At 47.7% G+C, this 26,015-nt stretch overlaps 1 protein-coding gene across 4 annotated transcripts in view; it reads left to right on the top strand.

Annotated features, from left to right (window-relative positions):
• Positions 1-26,015, top strand: part of APBA1 (amyloid beta precursor protein binding family A member 1) — a 210,138-nt gene that overhangs the window by 138,917 nt on the left and 45,206 nt on the right. For all 4 annotated transcript variants that reach the window (XM_045882231.3, XM_045882229.3, XM_054509160.2 and 1 more), the window contains one exon: positions 23,733-23,828. In XM_045882231.3, coding sequence (XP_045738187.1) covers positions 23,733-23,828 — 96 coding nt within the window. The remainder of the gene's footprint in view (positions 1-23,732; positions 23,829-26,015) is intronic.

The raw sequence follows: 26,015 nt of genomic DNA, 5'->3' as shown, positions 1-26,015 counted from the left end.
AGCGGGCAAGAGGCCGAGTTCCACATCCTTTTAGAACCTTGGAAATCCATCAGAGAAAAAGATGCAGGAGCATTAGGTCCAGGTGCTGGCTTCCTCCTTCAGCTTCCTTCCACGCACCAGCTCCTTGACGTAACAGGCTTCCCCCTGTTGTCGCTGCAGCCTCTCACGATGAGCCCACAGCATAGCCTATCTTAGGGCTGGGGCTTGCTTTGATTCATTTGAACTAGGAGACCAACTTAAACCTCTTGCATGATGTTTCACTCTAAAGGTGGAATTGATGATAGGACATCAGGTGATGCTTTAGAAATTCATACTGGCAGATATTCAGCTTGATGCTGGGAGATCGGTGAGTAGGGCTTACTAGGTTATGACGAGTTACTACAAAGCAAAACCCAAAATCTGTGCTTTAAAATATTCCACCAGTCAGTTGGAAGCTGTTTGAATTTGTGAGTTGTATTTCATCTGTCCTTCCGTGTTCATGGTAAAGACCTTCATTTCCTGTGTCTTTGATGGTATTATGAGGGAAAAATAGAAGTCTGTACATTCTGTTGATTTCCATCTCAGCATCAAAAAATATTTACTTGAATGCCCTTTCTGTGTATCCTGTTGTAGAAAATGAAAAAGCACAGCTAAACTGGTCTGAGGTCAGTCTGGAAGGTTCTTGTTGAAAATACAAATTACTGCCTTTTCCAAATTAGAATGTCTAAGGGATATGTTTTTTTTGTTTGTTTTATTTTGTCAATTCTTCCTGTGATTCTTCAGCATATAAAAGATTAAGAACCACTGATTCACAGGGGGGAAAAAATGTATCAGGGCAGTTTCACCCTGTACAATCTGTGGATTTGAGACTAAGGTACATGTTTTATTAGCCCAGGTCTGGTTTTAGCAAAGGGGACTGTCTTCCCTTGGTCATGGTCAGCAGACCTAGAGAAATAGCCTTGGAATGCATTTTCAAATGGCATGATCCGGGACACCTGGGTGGCTCAGTTGGTTAAGCATCCAGCTCTTGATTTCAGCTCAGGTGCTGATCTCAGGGTCATGATCTCAGAGTCGTGAGATCGAGCCCTGCATCAGGCTCCATGCTCAGCGCTCGGAGTCTGCTTAAGATCCTCTCCCTCTGCCCCCCCTCACCCCCTCAATGTTTCTTTCTCTCTCTCTCTCTCTCTCTCAAAAAAAACTAACAACAACAACAAATGGCATGATCAGAAGCTACAGTGAGCACTTAGAGGGAAACAAAAAACACATGCATTACCACTTGCCGGCGATAACTGCTGATTTGCTGAATCTGCTTTTAATGCCCCTTCTCATTCCCTCAGAACCCCAGTGTTTTGCTCTTCACTGGGAGCAGACTGGCATTTGTTAATGGGTGAACGTGAAGATTGGACTGCTTGTTAGCCAGGACCTGAGCATGTACTAGAAGCTGAGCACTGATCGAAAATGACTGGTTTTTGGAAACTGTAATGACCTGTAAGTGCTTTGCTTCTGCTAAAGATTTCTCTATTCCAAATATATCTGAAAACTACCTCCCAACCCCCTTCTGGGAAAATATCGTTAAGGAATGACTAGTTCTGAAAAGTTTCATGGCCTACCAGCCTCTCTTTTTTTTTTTTTTAAGATTTTATTTATTTATTTGCGAGAGAGAGAATGAGAGACAGAGAGCATGAGAGGGAGGAGGGTCAGAGGGAGAAGCAGACCCCCCGCCGAGCAGGGAGCCCGATGCGGGACTCGATCCCGGGACTCCAGGATCATGACCTGAGCCGAAGGCAGTCGCTTAACCAACTGAGCCACCCAGGCGCCCCGTACCAGCCTCTCTTTAGGCAACAGAATCATTCCGAGTGGAGAAGAGAGGCATGGTGGAATCAGAGAGAGGTAGGAGCAAGCATACGGTGGCGGTTGGAGGGTTTTGGTTATTGTGAGCGGGGTGTTGAGCAGATGCTGTTTATCTCTGCTCTCTCTTAAAGCTACACTAAAATGACAATACGATAATAAAAATGTGTAAAGCCGCAAGCACCGAGAGCCAGCAGTCGAAGAGAACAGCACAGTTTTGGAACACCAGCGTGGTGACCGGCTGCCGTGGACAGGGGTGCTTCCCAGGATGTCCACTTGTCCTCTTCCTTCAAGCATGGGGAGGGCGGCACTGCCCCTCCCCAGCCCCTGGAAGTGAGGCGTGGCCCCTGAAACGGGGGCAGTGATCTGTGGTGCTGCTTCTGGGCAGGGGCAGCTCAGAGCAGGCTGCTCCCCCTGAAGCCTCATGTTAGGATGGCAGGGTCCCAAGACAGCAGAGCCTCTGTCCGCATAGGTCCCAAGGGACCATGATGAGCAGGGCTCCCTGATGACCCTGGGGGACATGTAGCATGAGAGGGATCCACTTCTGCCGTTTTCAGCCTTGGGGATTTGGAGTGGTTGTTATCACAGCCTGGCCTGATCGATTCTGACTAATAACACGGAGGAGGTTTCTGTTGACTCTGCCATTTGTCTCTGAGGAGGGGTGCTGTGGATCTCCAAGAAAGGCTCAGGAATTTGAGACACCACGTACCTCAGACGGCAGGAGTCTGGCTACAAAAAAAAAAAATTGTTTGAAAGTCTGTCACCAGAGACATTGGATTCCTTCGCCAGCCCGGGCCCTGGGTTACCACTCCCCCCTCAGCCGCACAGAAGGTGGCAGGTTGACTGTAGGGAAGGGGTGACTCAGAGAAATGCTGGAACTGGGGACACTAGCCACAGCTGAAAATGGGAATGAGGCTCCTTATGGAACAGGGGCCTACTCAGCAGTGAGGCTGTGAGAAGGCTGTAGAATTCTTAGCTGTCAGGCTTAGAACTCAACCCCCACCCCCCGCCCCCTGGCCCCGTGCGGGAGGTTTCCTCAGGATTCCTCTCTGAGGAAACAGGCCCAAGAGCAGATACGCACAGATGCTCATGTTTGGGGGCTTCCAAACCCAACACCTGGGGCCCCACCTGGTCACTCCGCAGTGAAGATTACTGCCTCTCGTGAAGCTTCCAGTGGGCTTTTGGGGGACCCACTGTTAAATAAGAGTGAACACCCAAGGACCACCAAACATCTGAAGAACGTCTATATGAATGGCAAAGACACAAAACAAATGGGAAGAGGAACTTAAAGAAATAAAGGCCGTGCTCAGAGCAGGAGAAAACTGTAAAACACTTCCTATTCCTCAGAAAGGGGGAGGTAAGGGAGCTAACAAATTAGACCAGGATGCCATCTTAAAAAAAAATCCCCCCCCCCAATTTTTTAACTAGAAAATGTGACAGCACAAATTTAAAATGTTTTAAATCTTTCAGTAAGAAGGAAACAAGTTGAGGGAATCTTTAAGTAGAACAATGAAGGCAAAAGGATGAAAAGGAAATAGGAAAACAGATAAAATGGAGAAATTATGAAAAATTGTTTCCTAGAACCAAAAGACATGAGATTTACCTGGTGCAAAGATTTCCCCTGGGTCATTTTTCCATGACCTAGAACGATGAAGTAAAAAAAAAAAAAAAAAAAAAGGCTCGCAGAAATTTCAGAACAGGTGGGAGGGAGAGATTATCCTGCAGGCTTGCCAAGAGCTAGAAACAGGTTACAAAGGAATCCCAGTGGTGTTGGTCTTCTCAAAAGCAACATTGGACACTGGGAGATCCGGTTTCCAGTTGAGTGTGAAGGTGGAATAAAGATGTTTTCAGATACACAGGGTCCCAGAAAACTTACCTTCTGTGCACCTTTTCTCCGGGGGCTGCTAGAGGATTGCTCCCCCAAAATGGGAGCATAAATCGAGAAAGAAGATGAGAGCTCTGGGAAATGGGGGATCCCCCACAGGAAGGAGACAGAGGGACTCCGAGGGTGGTGGGGAAGGAGATCCCAGGTGACAGCTGTGTGGAGGGACAGGGCATCAGTCAGTCCAGTGTGGACCAGAGGCTGGAGGGCTTTCAGAAAGGGTGGAAGTGAGAGATTTCCTCATATATTTGTACCGAGAGGAATCTTGGAGTGTTTTAGCAGAGTTTGGCATAAATTATTGATCAGTACACAGAAAACTAAGCAGATAAGAAAAACAGGGCAGTTATTTGCCTCACAAACAATTGTTCCACAGGCAGGAAATGCAATCATATAATGCGTGTGTTTTGGCAGGAAGGAGCGTATGCAGTCTTCAGAATACAAACACTGAATATTGATTAACAAAAAAATACAATATTGGAAGGATAAAAGAAGGTATAGTGTAAAAGAGGTAAATCCTAGTCTCTTTTTTAGGGTTTTTAAAATTTAGAGAGAGAAAGCATGTGAGGGGGAGGGACAGAGGGAGAGAGAATCTAAGCCGACTCCCTGCTGAGCGTGGAGCCCCACACAGGGATTGATCTCACGACCCTGAGATCACGACCTGAGCCGAAACCAAGAGTCAGACACTTAGCCAGATGTGCCACCCAGGTGCCCCTAAATCCTAGTCTTTTATAGATGCCAAGAAACAATGGCTAAAACTGAAAAGCTAAGATGAGGCAGCGTGATCACACAGTTTATGAATGTGGAAGTAAATACCAGAAGGAATGCTTAAAAGTCTTGGCAATGAGACCATGGAGGGAGGAGGAAGAGGGAAACGGACTTCAGTTTTTGCCAAAAGCTAGACTTTTCAAACCATATTCATATGTTTCTTTGCCTTAAATTAAAAATATAAAAGATTGGAGGGCACCTGGGTGGCTAAGTCGGTTAAGCATCTGCCTTCAGCTCAGGTCATGATCCCAGGGTCCTGGGATCGAGTCCCGCATCGGGCTCCCTGCTCCACGGGAAGCCTGCTTCTCCCTCTCCCGCTGCCTGTTGCCCCCCCTGCTTGTGCTCTCTCTCTGTGTCAAATAAATAATCTTCTAAAAAAAATAAATAAAAATATAAAAGATTGGAATCACTCAGAGATCATTCACTCATTCTTAGTGAAGAAGGACAAAGCAGATCAAGGTGGAGGCTGTTCGACTTAAGGTTGAAGAACCCGAATTGGTACATGGATTTGCACCTGGACAATGAAAACCCTGAAGAGTTCAGGAGCTGTGGGCTTGACAGTGGGCTTAGGGCCTGGAAACCACTGAACGTATGTGGGAAGGAGAGCGGCAGGAATACTAACACCCGCAGTGGGACGGATGCTTGCTGAGGTCACATGTGGAGGGGCTGACTCCTCCTCGGGTTTGTGTTCTTAGCGAGGTTAATGGGTTTTTGTTTTTTTTTTAAAGATTTTTATTTATTTGAGGGGGAAGGGGCAGAGGTGAGGGAGAGAGAGAATTCCAAGCGGACTCCGCACACTGAGGGCAAAGCCCAACTTGGGGCTTGATCTCAGGGCCCTGAGATCATGACCTGAGCTGAAATCAAGAGTTGGATGCTTAACTGACTAAGCCACCCAGGCGCCCCTAGATTAATGGTTTTTATCTTAAAAATGAAATGTGTTCAAGATGCCTTCCTTTACCAGAGTACATTCCGTGGCCCATCCTGCAACATAGGATCACCAGCAAATTGTCCTTTCCCTGCCGATAGGGAGTAATGCTCTAAGTATTAGTACTTAGTCGTCAGTAACCAAAAAAGGGAGTCATTTTTCCATGAACAGTGAGGGTCCTGATCTGACTGGGGTAATTTTTTGGAAAGATGTAATGATCTTACTGTTACAACTTCGCGTTGACCTTGAAATCCCTTTTGGAGAGCAAATAATTCATTTCAATCATGAAAAAAACAAAAGGAGGTAGAAGAATGTGTGCTTTCACACTCTCCCCCTGGATTTGAAGTATTGTCTCTGATTATTTAACTCACCTTTAGAGTTGGTCCAGGGAGGCCTTGTTTACAGGACTGAGCAAGTGTCTCCCCGCTGACCTCAGACCACTGCTGTGTTGGAATCACCAAAGCAGACTTGCCTGATGATCCGCACGGCAGAAGGCAAGGTCTCTGGTTGGACCTTGTGCGCTGTGGAAAGAAAGTAAGTGATGAGAAGATTGATTTTTTTTTTTTAACCCCCAGGCTCCAATCTTTTTCTCTTCACCTGACCCCACTCCTAGGAGGAATCTTTCTCAACTTCTTAAAATGGATTGTCTTACTTGTCAGTGGATATGTGAAGCTGTAGTGAGAAATAGGGAAAAGCACCGAGGAAGGAAAAGAATGACTTTGCCAGAGAGAAATTGGTTATCACTTTCCAGATAGAAATGCAGTGCACAGGGCCATGGTTGGTGTGTCTGACGTGATCCCTTAATAAATTGGGGCTCAGGAAACTTCCCAGGAGTCCTTAGAAAAATTGTCGGCTCCACCCCAACTGAGCACTCTCGATATTTTCTGATAAGCGGATTGGGGCTGTATAGGGGAGGGCGACGGGAAGGTGCAGGGAGCAGAACAGATACATCATGGATAATTGAATTCTGTTGTAACCTAATTAAACCCTGGGCCCATGTAGTCCTGGGGAATTATGAAATATGATTTATCTATAGACGTGATCATCTTCGAAATGAGACCTACTCCCATTACAAGGGTAACTGGCTACATGTTCTTAATACAGAATGGAGTCTCTCAACCCACTTTCTTTGGAACACAATTTTCAGTGGCTGCTTTCTTGAGAATGGCCTTCGAGAGGAGGTCGGGATAATGCACTCGGCTGCCTGCTGGGTGTGCCTGGTTGACAACTTGAGTTGATCAGGCCCTGCCAGTGGGACCCCAAAAACCAAACAAGGCTGCTAATGGATCAAAGATTTGGAGCTGGGCTGGACATTTGGGCCTGAGTTTCCTAGACAGAATAGGTGAATATATCTGGGTTATGTGACCCAAGAGCCTCAGTCTGCCTTTCACAGTTGTTGACAAATATCACACAGCTTAAGGGGGCAAATCAGCCTGGACATCGGATTCCCTTTGTCTTGGGCAAAGACAAAGAGATTCCCTCCAGGAAGTAATTTCTTGGTGTAAATTCCAGGCCTGGCTAGACAGACCCCACTGGACTGAGACTAGATGGCTCCTTTGGCACATAAGGATTCCCACCCACCCCCCGCCATCCCTTGAACTCACCTTACTCGTTGGCCTTGCATTTACAAATTCCAGATCTCCTTCTCTTTACCCAAACTTGCCCCTGTGCCACCCACCTGACCACACAGGCTCTCCCTTCTGTCCAGATCATGGTCCCGTTCAGCAGAGCCGAGGCCCCACTCTCTACGCAGATGAGTCCCAAGATTCCAAGCTTCCTGATGAGAACCTCTGGAGGTTGGGTCTTGGCATCGGTATTGCTGAGGTCTGGTCAAAACTGGTAGCCACCCACTTAAACTGAGGCATACAGTTTAGCACTTAATTCTTTACTGTCTTACTTCCCCCTCGTCTTGCTGGCATTGGCCTGTCGCCTCTGTCATTCACCATCGGCCCCTGAAGGCACCGTGTCGTATCCCCTGGGGCACGAGCTCGTCACACACACGGAGCCCCAGGAAGTGTTCGTCACGTGCAAATCTTCGACCTGCCGCGATTACCTTGAGTTGGTCACCTGCTTTCTTCCTCATCAGCACAGTGAGTTAGATTTATCCCCCAGAGCGACCGCGACAGAACGTGGTTTCGCGGACACAGAGTCCTCTCCGGAAATGTGAAGAATCACAAGGGCGGTGCCTTCATTGCCATCATAGGTGAGAGCTCACTAAGCATTTAGGATTGGCCATTGGCAGACGGGGAGCTGGAGGGACTTGGCTGCAGCAGCCTCCTTCACCTTCTCCGGGCCGGCCTTCCCCTTTGCTTTCCCTGCAGGGCTCAGCCCTACGGGAGCCCCCTCTGTGCTGCCCGCTGCCCCCCAACGCCAGCATCCCCAGCGACCGAGGTCTCTGCCTACCCCCCACCGGCGCTGTGCTGTGCCGTGCCATCCGCCTTGTTTTCCAGGGCTGACTGACTCCTGATTAAGGATAATGGCAACCTGCACCACCCCCTCCTCCAGATAACATTTGCCTTTTATCTGCGTCCTCCATTCCAGAGACCGATCGGAGCAAGTCTTTTGAGACAGGCAGACTTTTGAGCACTAACACTTCTTAGAAACCAGCCACTCTCCTGCCAAGAAGGAAATAATGCCGAAATCCTGGGAAGTGAGGGCCCGATGTTAACACCTGCCCCGATCATGTGCACTTTTGTGTCCACTTTTCTTTTTTTCTTTAATTCTGAGAGAGATGATATAATGAGAGTGGAGAGGCGTCCGGGCTTCGCCTCCTCCCTGTCCCCTCTCCCTCTCCCCACTGCCTTGAAATAAGCGTCAGCCTTCATGGATTTTTCTCTTTTTTTGAGCGTTGCTAAGAAACTTGACCAAGGTCAAGTGCACATGCTAATTCATTAAGACTTGTTAGCAACATCTTATCCTGTTGACCTTGCGGTTGTATTGTCATGCTTAACAAGGGCAAGCGAAAGAACTGGTCTGCTGCGGAAGGAGTCTCTTTTCGTGAAGGGTTCCTCGTAAGGTGTATTTTTAACTGAGGGGTTTCCTCCTGCCAATCCTCACCTCCTCCGGGAGTTCTGGCCAGCCGTAGTTTTTTCAGGATCTGGATAGCAAGGGATGGAATAGAAATAGGATCTGAAGTCAAGTAGACAGAGTTTAGGATGAATATACGTTCTGTGGGGGCCTGATTTCCCCCACGTGGATCAATCCCTGGCTGGAAGCAGTGTATTCTTGGTATGTGGGGCAGGGAGTAGTGATGGGGAGGGATGGGGGGAACATTGTCCTGGAAGAGTTAGCTCTATTCTGTCCCCGTTTGTGGCCTGGAAAGGACTAGACTCGAAGCCTCCATATCTCAGTATCCTCCTGGCCTGCTGTGGAAGGGTATGCATCCCAGTGTTGGCTGTGAAAACCAACTTTGTTCCTTTATATGTTCAGAAAAAGGGGGCTGGCATACCCTCCAGGTCAACATCCCAGAAACTTACCCAGAATTATAACCTTAGAACAAAGGATCTGCTGCCAGGAGAGCAAAAGCGGGCCCCAGCATGTTTCCCCAAGCAGACCTCAGAGACCGAGAGGAAACTTTCCTCCCGGTGGGTGATGTCAAAGGAATAAATATGTTCCCAACCATATGCCGTGCAAAGTGCCATAAAATGATTGGGCTGAGTTGTTACAGTTGTTCCCCTGCTAACCCTTTGGGTTTAATTAAACACCAGCTATATCAGGACATCGTCTGTGAACAAGAAATAGGGTCTGGCCACAAAACTACACATTCTTCATTTTGTTAGTGAGCCAGAATGAGCTGCGACCGCTGGGGAGAGACATGTTCCCAAGGTCATTTGCTTGTTGGTGGGCTTCAGCTTCTTAAGGTCTGTAGGACTGAGGGGCCCAGTTCCCAGCTGACTGCTGGCCAGAGGCATCTTGGTTCTCCGCCCCATGGGCACTCTCGTGCAGGGCAGCTTGCTTCATAACGCAAGCAAGATAAGGGCGCTGAGGCTGATAGCAAGGTGGATGTCACAGTCATCACAGAAGGACTGCCCATCACCTCTGCTGCATTTCATTGCTTAGACTAAGTCCCTAGCCCATGCTGCTTACCTAGGGAGGGGATGACACAGGGTCTGAACACCAGGAGATAGGGCTCACGGGTCCCTCTGAGAAGGCTGCCTACCACATTGTGTGTCTGTCCTGGGTCAGCAAAGAGCTAGTGAGCTTCGAGCCTGAGGGCCCAGCAGTTGCTGGTTTGTCTGCCCCCAGCTGACCTTGTCAGCCATTCCCACCTCCTCGGCCCTATCTGTTTTGTTGTCTGGCTGAGAATAGGCAGATCCTGAAGTGACCGACAGAGCATGAAGCCGAAGTGGTGTGAAGGGGCCTGGTTGTGCGGGCCAGCACACAGGCGAGGCAGGCAGCCACGTCAGCGGAAGCTGGGACTCAGGAGGGCCTGTGGAAATGGGGCATGGGACGGATTGTCCTGAAGGGACAAGCATGCCCACAGGGATTCCTCACAAGCAGGGGACTGTAACTTTATTCTCAAGGGTCTGCCAGGGTCAAAAGAATTTGCTGTAAAGTCTCCTTCATAAGTTAAGGCAGAGCTTTCAACTAGGGTCCTGATGATCCCACTGGCCTTTGGGGTTGGGGATGACCGGGGCCATTGGGCATGTTGCCACCACCCATCCCAGCAGCCTTAGCCCAGGGCTCTGGATCCTCTCCAGTTGACCCAGTGTGTTGTATGGATTTATCATTTCTCTGTATGCCACGATGCAGGAAAGGCTGAGAGGCACAGAATTGAAGGGTCTTGTTGGGCTAAGAGACCCATGCAGGAGAGAACAGCCCTTGAGGCTCTCATCCTGGCCCCCGAACTTCTCCCTCAGGTGTGGCGTGTGGATCCGATGCTTTATGTGCCCATCTCAACCCCCACCTTGCTGCGGGTGGTTTTCCATCGTAGGTGTCATCTATTATTGATGAGGCATGGAGAAGGCAGTGGTGAATAATTAAGCAGGTCTCAGGTGCTGTTTGAACACTGAAGGGGAGGAAAGAATTCTGAATTCTGTTGTGCCAGCAGGACACTAGGTGTAGATGCTTCTGTAGCGTTCCAGAAGGCCTAGGGATTTCTCTGTGGTTTGCCTGATTTTAAGTCTCACGTGTGATGGTGGTTCTCTGCTTAATAACTGGACGCATTAGAAGCTTTCCACAGCAGCAGGGACGGTTCTGATGGCTTCAGCCTGACCTCAGTGGTTCATGAGTCCAAACCAAAGCCATTTTTAAGAGTGAGAGTGGGGTAAATGGCTTCTCCCATGAGTTGGGAAGAGTCCAAAGGTAGGGAGTGTTCAATCTGGACTTGAGCATCAACACCCAGAGATTTTCTATCTTCTAAGTAGTTAATGGAAATAAGAAAGTGAGAGATGCCCAGGGCTATAGGTGAGGAAGGAATATGTCCTCCACCGCTTAGCATTTTGGAGGGGGCTTTCTTGAATGGGGACCCACAGCTACACGAAGTGCATCTCACTGACCCGGATGATAGGGGCAGTCGGACTGCCAGCCAGAGTGGGCAGAAGCACGAGGACAGGCCGAGAGGACATCTGTTTCCCAGTCTGGCCCACAGAGTTGTCCACAGCACAGGAGACTTGTCAGCTTCGCATGGGTGGAGTTTTCAGCTGTGAATTGTTCAGGTCCTCTGCTTCTCTTTTTTCACCTGTTGACCCCATCACAGCTCACTAACAGGTGGACTCAGACCTGTCAGCATGTGTGATAAAGGGTTTGGTGGGAAGGCAGGCTGAAGCCGTTTCTTTCTTTCTTTTTTTTTTTTAAGATTTTATTTATCTGAGAGAATGGGAGACAGAGAGCATGAGAGGGGAAGGGTCAGAGGGAGAAGCAGACCCCCCGCTGAGCAGGGAGCCCGATGCGGGACTCGATCCCGGGACTCCAGAATCATGACCTGAGCCGAAGGCAGTTGCTTAACCAACTGAGCCACCCAGGCGCCCTGAAGCTGTTTCTTAGGCTGAGTCTCTTGGATGTTCTGTGCCTTTCGTCTTTCTTGCACCCACGTCCTTCCCCATTGCTAAGGCTTGTTAAGAGGCAGATTGGCACTGGGAGGTCTGTCTGTATCCTGCCTTCGGCCCTCACAGCCACCCTGCCCACCTGTTGCCAGGGGCTCCCTCCAGTTCAGTTCCACCTGCCTTTGTACTGACCTTCCTTTACTCTGCCGAGGGCCAGCGGTTATGATCCGGCTCTTGAGCCCAGTTTGGGATTACCTGTTGGTTTGGGTCAAACCATACTGGCCTTGGGCACAGCTTTCCCTTTTGTGTTTGTGTGGCTCGCCAGCCATACCACCCTTACTCAGAGTACATGGATGTCGAAGGCACACAGCGAACCTAAGGAGTGGCGGGTGTCCACTCCCAGCGCCCCGACCCCCAGAGACGTGAGCCCTGCATGGCCGCCGTGTCCTCTAAACTCGCAACACAGGCCCAGGTGCGTTCTGACGCAGGCTAGGAGACAGCCCCCTTTTCCCAGTCTCCACCCCTTCTTTGCACATGAGCTGGATGCTTTTTCACAGGTTCTATAAACGTAGCGGAGTTTAGAGTGTGTGAAAGTTTCTGCTTGCACCTCAGAACTGAGTTTATTTTCCCCAGAAATAGTAGGCATTGCTGCCAGAAGGGGTAAGCCAAACCCTTCTCCCGAACATCAGGTGATGGGGCTCGACCAGTGACGCACGACTGCAGGGGCCCTTCAGGCACCAAGGGGTTAATGCGGACGCCTCGTCGGACACCCCGGGAGGTGGTCCCATCTCCTGTTACAAGTTGCATTATTGCCACCACTGGAAACAATCCACCAACTGGGTCCTGAGGTCAGGAGTTAGCCTCAGCTCACAAGTGGATGCACCAGGGCTGGCCCTGCTCTCCGAGTTGCACCTGGAAAGATGGAGAATTTTTGGATGCACCAATTTGAGTGTCATGAAGAAGAGGTAGGTGGCTCCTAAGGGCTTCAGAATGACGTTTGCGTCTCTGCTCCCGGTCTTCCTCTCCTGGGGCTGTCAGACTGTAAATCCTCTGTGCGTCCCTCCATACTAGGAGTAGGGGAACAGAACAGGAGGGATGAGGAGAGTGGGCAGTACCCAGGGTGGGAGGAAACGTAGTCGGGTTTGCCTGTTGCTTGGAAGTTCAAGATGACCTGTAGAGAGAGGAGGCCACTTGATCATGTAGAAGGATGCCAGGCTCTTCACTTTCTCTCCATCAGCACCGTGTTGTAATAAATGAGCTGCTTTGGGCACTGTCGCCTCCAATTCTGTTCTCTGCCTTGTGTCTTTTGCTTCCACGATGCTGATGACGAGTGAGCTTGGTGCCTTGTACACTAGGAACAGCTTTGCCAGATGAGTTAATGGGCATCATGTACCCTGTCCGGGGCCGGGTGCATAGTAAGCCTTCCGTAAATGGCAGCCGGTATTGTTCTTAGCAGATAATGTGTCATTTCAGCAAATGATGCGCTCTTAGCCACATCTCTTTATATAAACTAAAAGTGACTGTGGTTTTTTCCTCTTACGGAACTCAGGTCCGGAGGTCTGGGAAAGGTAGTGCAAGACCCCGATGGGGAAATGAGACATAGTTTCCCCTATTTGTCCCTCACACAGTGCCATGCATTTCCCACACATACAGTGAGGCCCTTTCAAAGGGTAACATAACCTGTGTTTCCAGATCGGCTTTCTCAGCTGGTAAGTGATCTCAGAAGACAACAATGACTGGTTAATAGTTAACCTGGTGTTTTGTTTTGTTTTAAATCACCTGAGGTCGGGGCTTCAGAAGCTTAGGGCCCTTTGGATGATAATAAAATGAATTATTTGCGGACAGTGAGAGCACCTCTGTGTGAGGAGACTGCTTCAGTGCAAGGCTCTCTGAGGTTCAAGGTGGCCCAGGTCTTGCCATTATTGCAAGGACTCGGGTCTGGGAGCACCCCCATCCCCTGTGGGAAAACAGAGAGTGGAAATGGTTAGAATATTCTAACTGACAGTTATTTCAAAATGTTCGGTTGGTATTAATTGAATCCATTATAAATGTGTATATAAAACACTTCATTAGGCCCAGGCTATTATCCTTTTAATGACATAATTATGCCCTTACAATGCTTATGCTAACTTTCCTACTTCACATTAAGGAAACAGAAATGTGCATTGATAATATAGTTCGAATTGAGAGTGAATAATTACGGATTTCTTTTTTTTTTTAATTTATTTTTTATTCTTATGTTAATCCCCATACATTACATCATTAGTTTTAGATGAAGTGTTCCATGATTCATTGTTTGTGCATAACACCCAGTGCTCCATGCAGAATGTGCCCTCCTCAATACCCACCACCAGGCTAACCCATCCTCCCACCCCTCTCCCCTCCAGAACCCTGTTTATTTTTCAGAGTCCATCATCTCTCATGGTTCGTCTACCCCTCCGATTTCCCCTGCTTCATTCTTCCCCTCCCGCTACCTTCTTCTTCTTCTTTTTTTTCTTAACATATATTGCATTATTTGTTTCAGAGGTACAGATCTGAGATTCAACAGTCTTGCACAATTCACAGCGCTTACCAGAGCACATACCCTCGCCAGTGTCTATCACCCAGTCCCCCCATCCCTCCCACCCCACCCCCCACTCCAACAACACTCAGTTTGTTTCCTGCGATTAAGAATTCCTCATATCAGTGAGATCATATGATACATGTCTTTCTCTGTTTGACTTATTTCACTCAACATAATACCCTCCAGTTCCATCCACGTCGTTGCAAATGGCAAGATCTCATTCCTTTTGATGGCTGCATAATATTCCATTGTATATATATATATACCACTTCTTCTTTATCCATTCATCTGTCGATGGACATCTTGGCTCTTTCCACAGTTTGGCTATTGTGGACATTGCTGCTATAAACATCGGGGTGCACGTACCCCTTCGGATCCCTACTTTTGTATCTTTGGGGTAAATACCCAGTAGTGCAATTGCTGGATCATAGGGTAGCTCTATTTTCAACTTTTTGAGGAACCTCCATACAGTTTTCCAGAGTGGCTGCACCAGCTTGCATTCCCACCAACAGTGTAGGAGGGTTCCCCTTTCTCCGCATCCCCGCCAACATCTGTCGTTTCCTGACTTGTTAATTTTAGCAAGCAACTTGTTAATGATATTCCATTCTGACTGGTGTGAGATGGTATCTCATTGAGGTTTTGATTTGGATTTCCCTGATGCCAAGCGATATTGAGCACTTTTTCCTGTGTCTGTTGGCCATTTGGATGTCTTCTTTGGAAAAATGTCTGTTCATGTCTTCTGCCCATTTCTTGATTGGATTCTTTGTTCTTTGGGTGTTGAGTTTGATGAGTTCTTTATAGATTTTGGATACTAGCCCTTTATCTGATATGTCATTTGCAAATATCTTCTCCCATTCTGTAATAATTACGGATTTCTTAACCAGTTTCAGTTTTCAAAACACAAACACATCTTGGAGCAAGAAAAACCTAATCACGTATTTGTTTCTTTTTTATAAATCTAACATGGAATAAGGTTAATTTAAAACAATTTAAATCAGTAAGGAAAACAATGTACATTTATTTGAGAGAGGGGATAAAGCTGGATAAACCAAGATGCATAGTAGGAAAGCTATTCAGGGATGCTGGAACTAGAGAAGCCCCACACAGGTCCCAAAACAGAAGTTTACCAAAAGGAGTAGAGTAGGTACCATAGCCCACTGCAGGTAACCACACCCTTAAAATTCCATATAGAACCAGAATGTTCAGGCTGGTAAGGAATTGAATGTCCAGCTGCTTGATTACAGTCTGTATGAAATGCTGCCTTTAAGAGCACTTGTTCTTGCTGTGTCCAAGTTACTGTTCTGATCACATGAGGATGCATGATTTGCAAGCAATGTCTGACAAGGAGTCAGACCATGATCAAGAATCAGTGATCTGCACCAGGGTACTGATATCCGTGTGAGCACGTAAGGGCAGTGCTCCATGGGTTCAGAACTAACTCTGTGTATAAACGTATTTTGTGTTTCCTTTCTCTTCTGGTACAAAAAGACTGATTTGCGTGCATCCTTCCGTATGCTCAACACATTTATTGAACTCCTATTGTATATTTTATGGAGAACCTGTATTAAGCTCTTAGAGAAGAAAAAATTAATGAATCACACGTCCTGCCTTCATAGTGCTTATTGAAGTATTGTAGGGGCCGCCTGGGTGGCTCAGTTGGTTAAGCATCTGCCTTCGGCTCAGGTCATGATCTCGGGGTCCTGGGATCAGCCCCGCTCGCCTGCTCAGCGGGGAGCCTGCTTCTCCCTCTCCTTCTGCCCCTCCCCCCAGCATTCTCACCCTCAAATAAAAATCTTTTTAAAAATAAAGTATTGTAATTAAACTATCCTATAGTATTATATTTTAATAAAACCTAAGGGAGAAAGTGATGTCCAGAAGAATGGCACCAGTAAAACCCAAGCAGGTCTCATAGGAGAGGGCTTCTGCTCACCCCAGAGAATACGAAAGATTTCACAAAAGAAGTAACATTGGAAATGAGCCTTTGGAGACTGGTGGACATGTCAGACAAGAGCATGAACAAAGGCATTGCCCCAAAACACTCAGATTCTATAGGAGAAACAGAAAACAGCTCAGTTTGGCTTGGTTTTAGAGAACTGGGAGGGGAAAATGGTGAAGAAAGTAAGGCCAAATCTTGGAGTGCCTTAAGTGCCAAGATAAAGCGTCTAGGATTTCTTCTTTTTTTTTTTTTTTTAAGATTTCGTTTGTTTAGGGCGCCTGGGTGGCTCAGTTGGTTAAGTGACTGCCTTCGGCTCAGGTCATGATCCTGGAGTCCCGGGATCGAGTCCCGCATCGGGCTCCCTGCTCGGCAGGGAGTCTGCTTCTCCTTCTGACCCTCCCCCCTCTCATGTGCTCTCTCTCTCTCATTCTCTCTCTCAAATAAATAAAATCTTTAAAAAAAAAAAAAGATTTCGTTTGTTTAGAGAGAGTGCACATGCACGAGCAGGAAAGGGGCAGAGGGAGAGGAGAGAGAGAATCTCAAGCCAACTCCAGGCTGGGCGCAGAGCCTGATGTAGGGCTCAATCCCATGACCCTGAGATCGTGACCTGAGCTGAAATCAAGAGTTGAACCCTTAACCGACTGAGCCACCCAGGCGCCCCTAGGATTTATTCTAAACACAAGCAGGAACCACTACAGTTTTTGAATCGAGGAATGACTTGCTCAGAGCTTGTTAAAGTGGTATTTTAAAATGAGAGTCATTTCAGTACAAAAAAAAAAAATGAGAGTCAATAGGTACTTAGTGAAAGGTGTCTGGTTATTTTAGTCAGTTTGGGTTGCTGCATAAGAAAGATACCATAGGCTGGGAGGCTTATACAACAGAAATGTACTTGTCACAGTTCTGGAACCTGGGAGGTCTGAGAGCAGGGTGCCAGCACCCCTAGCTTCTGGTGTAGACCCCACCCCCTTCCTGGTTTGTGGATGGCGGTCTTCTCGCCATGTTCTCACATGGTGAAGAGAAGAGAGAGGACCTAATTACCTCCCAAAGGCCCCATCTCCTCATACCATCCCCCTGGAGGCTAGGGTTTTGATGTATGAATTTGACGGGGACACGATTAATTACTAAATAATTCAGTCCCAGATAGATGTGGTAAAAGTGTGTCATTCTTTTTTTTTTTTTTTTTTTTTTTAATATTTTATTTATTTATTCATGAGAGACAGAGAGAGAGAGAGGCAGAGGGAGAAGCAGGCTCCCAAGGAGCAGAGAGCCCGATGCGGGACTCGATCCCAGGACCCTGGGATCATGACCTGAGCCGAAGGCAGACACTTAACCATCTGAGCCACCCAGGCGCCCTAAAAGTGTGTCATTCTTAAAGGATTATTTTCTCCCCTTCATTGGGGTGGAACTCCTGTCACTGAGTTTCCTTGGAGGAAAGGATGACCATGTGCTGGGACTTGACAAGGTTAGCTAGAGCCGGCCAGAGTCTTTAACCAAGGTCCTCACGGTAGAGTATCTTGGTGTGTCAAGGTTGTGCGTGGGCTGTGTTGTAAATTCACACTTGCATATTGCACCTGATTCTCTTGTAACTCCATCACCAGAATAGCTTCACTCTCAGCTCTCGTATTGCAAAATATTCTCCCATTCTTGAATGGGAGACAGCGGGCATGCCAGAAAATGCACACGGTCCTTGTATATACCCCCAGCCTTAGCCAGGAATGAGCTCTTCTTACCAATATACCACTAAGAGTCTTGGGGCTTATAAGTTGATTTAGGGTCTTTGTAGTATGATTTTAGAGAGCCTTCTGTGTGCTTTTTAATTCTATTCCTGAGTAAAATTTTAATAAGGAAGGAAGCAAGAAGATGAGATGAGGCTTTAAAGCATCCCCATGGGGGCGCCTGGGTGGCTCAGTCGGTTAAGCGACTGCCTTCGGCTCAGGTCATGATCCTGGAGTCCCGGGATCGAGTCCCACATCGGGCTCCCTGCTCAGCAGGGAGTCTGCTTCTCCCTCTGACCCTCTTCCCTCTCGTGCTCTCTGTCTCTCATTCTCTCTCTCTCAAATAAATAAATCTTTAAAAAAAAAAAAAAGCATCCCCATGGGTATGTGCTGTCCTTGTGAACGCTCCTCCATGGGGTGAAATACTTGTTACCGTCGGAATCTTACAAGACTCTCGTCAGATGCCGGCGGAATGCTTTGTGCATACACACAGGCGCTGAGCTGACGCCCTGCGTGCATCATCCCCAGTTAATCCTCACATCAGCCCTGGGAGGTGGGTGGTAACTGTTGTCCTCAGTTCTCAGGAGGATCAGAGAAGATGAGGAACTGCCCAGAGTCAGAACCGTGAGCGGAGAGCAGAATTCAGACGCTGGTCTGCCAGATGCTGGGGCTAGAGCGCGCAAGCAGCTCACTGTCCTGAAACCTTAAGAGCTTTACTTGTTTGCCAATGTTCTAAAATTAAAACATCCCAGCCCTTTTCAAAGGAGCAATGGAACTTGTACTCCCTGAAATCACACTGTGCTTTGGGAAATGGACCCTCGTATTGGAAATACGTTGGATTCGAAGACCAGACCCTGTATCTTAGGAGTTGACTGAGTTTTTATTTCCGCCAACCAACAGGCTTGGCTTCAGGGCCTCCCAAGTCCCCAAGCACTGGGGCAGGAATGGCATCTGTTTTTGCTCCCCTGGAGGCCTCCCTGCCCAGCCTCTGCAGGTCGTCTCTCCTCCCTGCTGTTCCTCGGCTCCCGCTCACACTTCTTAGGGTAGCTGTCATGTCCCATTGTAATCATGTGGGCAAGGAATGTTGTTCTAAGGAATCCTGCAGAAGTTTACCTTCTAAAATTAATCCACTTAGAACGAGGACCAAACTTTCAAAGTATGGGGAGGAAGGGTGGGGGGATTTGGTTAGCACCTTAGCTTGCAAAACAATATTAAAAATTATAAACATAAGCTTAGTAGTTTTATTTATTGACTAATAACATATAGGTTATAATTTCACCTACATGTGAATTCTTTTTTTTAAAAAAAATATTTTATTTATTTATTTGAGAGAGCGAGAGAGGCAGAGGGAGAAGCAGGCTCCCCACTGAGCAGGGAGCCCGATGTGGGACTCGATCCCAGGACCCCGGGATCATGACCTGAGCCGAAGGCAGACACTTAATGACTGAGCCACCGAGGTGCCCTTTATGTGAATCCTTAAAACAGAAAAGAAGTATTAATTTGAGGAGTTGTAATTTTTTCAGAAAGGACCATCGAGTCATACACTAGAATAGCCTTCTTCAGTTCACATTGTGACTTCTGCAGCATGACCGGAAGGGATCCTTCCAATCAGAAAGAGGACAATTTCAGCAAAAACATGTGAGGGCTGATGCAGTTTTCGCAAGGGTCTCTGTTAACTAATTTGATATTCCAATCACGCTCTTTCAAAGCACCTCTAGTATTCTTTCTGTTTTATCGTCTGCTTAATTGTGAACTGGTGTAACTCCACCAACTCTTACCCATGGCTGGTGTGAGCAGTCCTCCAACTGTGCCTACTTCAACTTGCTAAAATCGTGCTTTCTCTTTTTGCAATATTTGCACTTGTACTCTGCAGTGCCTTTGCAGGTTTCTGGTTTTCTGTTTTGTTTTGCTCTGGGCCTGGTGACACCAGATGGTCCCAACCATCAACAGAGACCAGCTGACAGAGACATGGGTCGGGGAGATGGTAGGGTTGGAGGTGGAGGACCGTTAAGGTGGACATCAACATCGCGAGTGGTCAGCTCAGTAGGGACTGCTTTTGTGTCATTGTGACTTCTGTTCTCAAGGACTCGGTGGCCACTGCATTCAGAGGCCACCCTGTGTGTATTTGTATGTCTGTCTCCCCTGCTAAGCCAGGGGCTCCTTGGGCGCAGGCAGGGATCTGGGCCTCCTCGGATGCTGTCCAAATTTCCATGGGAAATAAATGAATGCACAGTCCTGGTGGAGCTCATGTTCTTGTGTCTTTTGACTAAAATTTCTCCAGAAGTCTTTCAGGATCTCTGTACACCTCTCCCGGTCACTGCTTTGCACTCAGTCCTGAGGCCTTTCTGAAAAGGATGGTGTTCTGCCACAGCCCTGCGTCCCAGCCCTGCCTACTCCCATCACCTGGAAAGGCATGTAGGACAGGACCACATCTCTTTCCTCCTCGTTTCTTGGCCCAATATTCAGAGCAGAGGTAGGCACGGACATGTCTGTTGCAGGAATAAATGAATAATCGTTACTTGCACACTACTTCTCTTCCCAGCAAGGATGGCCTAAAAGTTCCTTGAGCTGTTTGCTTCACCTCTACCACCCACAGTACAACCTTGGCCCCTAGGACAGGTTCGATTGGAAATAAAATGAGTGATCGGCTTTCCGTCTGGATGCTTCTGCATCCTGAGGCCATCGCCGGCCTAACAACGGAACTATCCGTCTCCTGTCCTGGCGTTAAAGAACTGAAGTCTTATGGCTGAGTCTTTACTGCTCTGGCAGTAAAATTTAGACCGTAGTTGTGGAGACTTTGCTAGAACACAGTCTGCAGAGGACAAGCAGCTTAAGAAGACCTCCTGTAATTAACCAGGACAGGGAGTTACCGCGTCGTCCTTGGACATTATAGATGCCTCTTACTAGATGTCCTGTGTGGTACGCAGTGAATTTCCCACATTTGCTTCCCATCCTTGGTTTCATTTGCTTGAAATTGAGTATGCAGCTAGTGACCCAGCAGGCATGAGACTTCAGCCAGAGAAACATGTGGTAATAACTTACTTTGTGTACCATATTTTATCGGTTAAACTTTGCCTCCAGTACATTCTTTGAAAGTAGGATGTGTTCTCTAATTTCTGGTTTTCTCTCCACTTCTGAGAGTATGGCAATGTGGAAGCTGGAGGAGAGGGGCAAAGCGCTTTGAAAGCAGACATTGGAGATGAATCGATACTCACACCTTTGTTTAGGCGCCATGGGGGCTGTGTCTGCTCTGAAGGCATTTTTCCACCTTGACTTTGTCAGCAGTGGTGCGTGGGGTGCTAGGCTTCCACAGGTGAGGTCCTAGAGCTTGGCTGGAGCTCAGGTCAGAAAAAGGCAAAGAACCTTTTTTTCTAATTCAAAATGTAGATTTAACATTCCACACATAAGAGCATGAGAGTGCTATCAGAAAAGGGCTTCCCATTGACCACTAAACAGTAATAAAAGATCTGCTTTCTGCAGGTTGGAAAACACAGTAGAGCTAGAAAGGACCCTGAAATCATTTAGTCAGCAAAGGCTTACTGAGCACCTGCTGTTTTTGAGACCCATGGCCAGGCACTTGGGATTCCAAAATGATTAAGACAAGATCCCTGCCAAAGAGTTCGAGGGGGAGGGGAGACACATACATAAACAGATAATTACAAGACCTGACACAAGCCATCAGGGAGAACAGTACCGGGAATAGAGTCCGAGAAAGCTTCAGCAAGACGCATGCCTTCAAATTCAGCACTGAAGGTGGGCAAGAATGTGGGAGAACTCTCTAGATGGAGGTCATCAACTGCGCATGGAAGTGGAAGGAAAAGTGAAGGAACTCATTTGCATGCAGAGGGCTAGAGTGTGGAGCATTGAGGGGACGTGGTCCCTGATGAAGGGCACTGCAGATCTCTCCTCTCCAGAGCCCCATGGCAGGTACCAGGTTAGTTAGCCTCACTGTGGAGTCTGACCTGCCCCTTCCACATCACAGCCTGCTGTCTGGATAACCGGCCTTCCCACAGCATCCTGAGATGATCCGACGTTTGCAGGGTTGCAGAGAATCCATTTTTAGAATTTAGATTTGCGACAGCAAATGGTTAGATAAGGAAATAGGAACTACTGGGCACTTCTGAAGGTCTTCGTCTTCGTCTTTGTCTTCTTCGTCATCTTCGTCTTCGTCGTCGTCTTCATCGTCGTCTTTGTCGTCATCGTCGTCTTCTTTTTTTAATGAAGGTGTTACACAGCCCTCAAACCGAACAATTAAAGAAAAACCAGCTATCCTAGCTTCCCAGGCACCAGACCCTTAAAATCTTTGCAACAGAGAAAATGACTTGGGGGAAAATGGAGAGATGTAAATATCTAAGGAAGCCCTTCAAATTTGAAAAACTGGGAAGATTTAAAGGCACTGAAATCTCATGAGACTTCACTACATTAATTTTGAGTAGTCCAAAGAGAGCTAACTCAGCCAGTAACCCTCAACTCTCTTGGGTGCCAAATGAAAAATTCTGTGTGAGATTTTTTTTTTCTTTAAAGCATGCAGGGCTGTTTTGTTGCATCCAGGGGCTGTGGGGCTTGGGGTCCTTTAGGTCTACTCTTACCCTGTGCCCATCCTCTTGGCTTTATGCTGAAGGGGCCGATTTCTGCATGTGAATGATTGAGAGGCTCATGGGTCCTCACCTCCCTGCCCAGAATCAGGTATATGGGCTCACAGAAAACAAATCCAGGCCTGACGGGAATAGGTCGGGACCATGCAGAGTCTCAGTGTGAATAAAACTGCATTTCAGCACATCATCGTTCAGTTCATTTGGTGTCCCCTGTGTTTTCCTGTAATTCAGACTTCCTGGAAAAGATTTATTTTTTTTATGATTTCACATAATGCTCACTGAAGCCCCACTGTATATGAACGTGCCCCCTCCCCCACTCAGCATGACTGAGTTCATAGAACATTCTACCTTTCCACGTGGAGGTACTCGGCTGAAGTTTCTACCTCAGTCTCCCCACGGGGACCAGCTGCAAGAGATCAGAAACAGATTCAGCTCACGGGTGTTATTCTGCTTCCTTTGCCCAGGACGGAGCCCCCCCTCACATCGCCACCCTTGCTCTGAGAACAGATGCTTATGCGGGTTCTGTTTTAGGCCTTCCGTCAGATTTCACCAACAAACGGCGAAGCCGGGCATGCTTGATCTCAGAGGACCATCGCTACAGAATTCTTAAGCATCCCTGTGGCTCGCCTGAAGATGCCCTTCATCTTTCAGGATTGCAGGAGCATGCAGAAATGTTTGGGTATCAGCTGGGGAGGGTTTCCAGCACCCATCTCCGTCCCATCCTTGTGCCTGCTCACTTTGGCCACTCATTCGGCGGGTATTTACGGAGTCCGTGCTGTGTCGGGCCCGGCCTGGGGCTTGCCGTTCCCTTCCAGCGAGGCCTGCCTGGGCCACCCACCAGAGGCAGTAACACACCTGCTGTGGACCATACACCCCTGCATCTATTCTTCTAACCCTTATTTTCAAACAGAGCGTTTAATAAAGGACTTTAGAACTGTTTCGACAGCAGCCAAGGTCAAGCATCCATTGTTTGGATGCTGACGTTTCTCTGAATTTTCAATGTCCTGTGGATTAAATGAGAAAAAAAATACTTGAAATCTGGGCTAGAGAAATATGGATGGTGTGGTTTCTGGTCATCAGTCCCAGCTGCCTCTTTGAAAATACCTGTTTTCATTTTTACATTTCCATTCAGGTAATGTTGGGCAGGTGATTTTATTAAGACAATGAGTACCTGAAGTCTTTATCTGTGAGAAGAATTTTGAAAACCACAGACCTTTGTGTCTCCCCGTTAGCTTTATTCATTCAGGGCTTTAAGTTCGATATACTCAGCTTTTGCTATGTTTAAACACTTGGCCGAAGGAGGAAAAGAATGGCTGAGCTTTCAAGGATTCCTTTGAAAACATGGCGAGAATTTAAAAGAAAGCTCAAAAACCCCGGGCCTTTTAGGGACTGTTGGTGGCTCCTCTTGCAGGGAAGTTTTCTCACCATAGAAGTGTTTGTTCCATTGTGTTGGGCTTTCTCCTCTCAACCCTACCCCTGCCCCCACAGGTGTTCTCGAGCCCTCAGATACTCACTGTGTCCTTCCCTTGCTGTGTTCCAGTCTCCGTCTCCTGGCAGTTCCTCCCCGCTGGGTGCAGAGTCCTCGAGCACAGCCCTCCACCCCAGCGACCCCGCGGAGGCCTCCTCCAATAAAGAGGTAGGGTGCCGTTTTGTTTCAGAAGCCACCGGCCTCTGTTGTTTTATTCTTCTTCTGGCGTGAGTTTTCTTCAGCTTCCCACACAAATCCCCCAAACTTCCCCCCACCCCCGACAACCGCCACCACCACCAGGCAGAGAAATTCTAATCTCTCCTTTCAAGCATGGAGTTCAGTGATGGAAGCCACACCATCCAGTCTGATAGCCACTGGCCACCATTTATTTGATTAATAAATAAAATGGAGGGCGCCTGGGTGGCTCAGTTGGTTAAGCGACTGCCTTCGGCTCAGGTCATGATCCTGGAGTCCCGGGATCGAGTCCCGCATCGGGCTCCCTGCTCGGCAGGGAGTCTGCTTCTCCCTCTGACCCTCCCCCTTCTCATGCTCTCTCTCTCTTAAAATCAATCAATCAATCAATCAATCAATAAAATGGAAAGTCACCTCCACAGGCGCAGTAGCCACAGTTCAAGTGCTCACTAGCCACATGGAACTAGTGGTGGTTGTATTGGACAGGGGAGATGACAGAGCATTTCCAGTCGTTCCAGAAAGTTCTCCTGGACCATGCTGGAAATGGAATCTTAAGAACTCCGTGTAGCAGCATCCTTCCTCATGGCATTACAAGCCTCTGAAATGAGGTTGCCATGTGGTTTGGGGAGTGGGCTGGTTTCTTAAATACCCATTTATTTCAGGCCCAAGTGAAATATCTCTCACGACACCAAGGTGACCACTTGCCCTGGTTTACCTGGGGTGCTTCCAGTTCACACCTGTTGTGCAAGCTGTGGACCCAGGGAACACCCCTTTCTAAAGCACTGCTGTCCCAGAGACCGTGTGCAGTGCTGAAAACGTTCTGCTCCTGCGCTGTCCTGCATACAGGCGGGCCCCAGCCGCAGACGCCTAGCAAGCTCTTGAGATGTGGCTCGTGGGCCCGAGGAACTGAATTCTGCGTTTTATTCCATTGTAATTAAAGAGTCACGTGTGGCTAAAGACGACTAGACAGTGCAGCCCTAAAGTGCCCCTGTTGGACAGTGAGTCATATGGTCACCCTACTGATGGAGGCCAGCCTGAGCCCCAGCAGAGAATATTTAAGTGAGAAAATGCTGCCTGCTCCCGCTGAGGTTTCTGGGGCTGGGAAAGGACAGGTGCTCTTCCCACAGGGAAGCCGCTGCGTTTTCCCACACTGTTGTCCTTTTACCCCCAGCAAATGCCACCCCCCACCTAGTATTGAACCGGGGTCAGGCGAATATTGGCCTGCACCAGAGTCTACATGTGGGTTCAGCTCACTCTAAATATAGATGCTGCCTAATCAATGCTGAGGGTATGCACGGAACAGGTACACCATATAATGAATGATTGTCTCGTTTCCCTTCCCTTTGATAATAATATTGTGTTAAATGCAGCAGAAGAAAGCAATCTCCATTTTACCCTGAGCAGCAGATCACTTCTAAAGGGAGTCTTCATTAAAATATATCCTTAAACTATCATTGAATATACATCCATTTGCCATTAACTATTCATGCAGGGAGAATACGCTTTAATAATCTGTTTATATTAAAGCAAACAAACATAAGGAGACCTTCTCTGAGATGACACCAACATTAAATATTTTTTTTAAAGATTTTATTTATTTATTTGACAGAGAGAGAGCGAGAGCAGGAACACAAGCAGGGGGAGTGGGAGAGGGAGAAGCAGGCTTCCCGCCGAGCCCAGGACCCTGGGATCATGACCTGAGCCGAAGCCAGATGCTTAATGACTGAGCCACCCAGGTGCCCACACCAACATTAAATTTAAATTTGACATATACTTTGTCCTCCTCTGGTCTTGTCCTCAGACCCTAGGTCACAGGAACAGGAGGAGTAGCAAGGTCACTTTCTGCTGACCACAGATCCCGCAGCTTCGCCTTATACTTTATTCATAGTACAGGGATCGGTGAGAACCAAAAGCAAGAAGAAAGGAATTAAAGCCACAGTGATAATAACAGCAATGAGAGTTACCATTTCTTGAGCATTTACAGCGTTCAGGCATCAGTCCAAGCAAATCACAGGTAGTATCTCATTTAATCCTTAAAATAATTCTATAAGGTAGGAATCACTGTCCTCATTTTTTGTTGAGGAAGCCTAGAGGTTCAGTAACTTACCTGAGGTCCAGGGCCCACAAGTGGTCAGGCCAGGATTTGAAACCAGAGCTCGTGTG

This window comes from Mirounga angustirostris, unplaced genomic scaffold (genome assembly GCF_029215605.1).
Source record: "Mirounga angustirostris isolate CCGP_5_RB_7025 unplaced genomic scaffold, mMirAng1.0.hap1 SCAF_15, whole genome shotgun sequence".
Lineage (NCBI taxonomy): Eukaryota > Metazoa > Chordata > Mammalia > Carnivora > Phocidae > Mirounga > Mirounga angustirostris.
The sequence above is the reverse complement of the archived record's forward strand: the minus strand, read 5'-3'. Positions and strand labels throughout refer to the sequence as shown.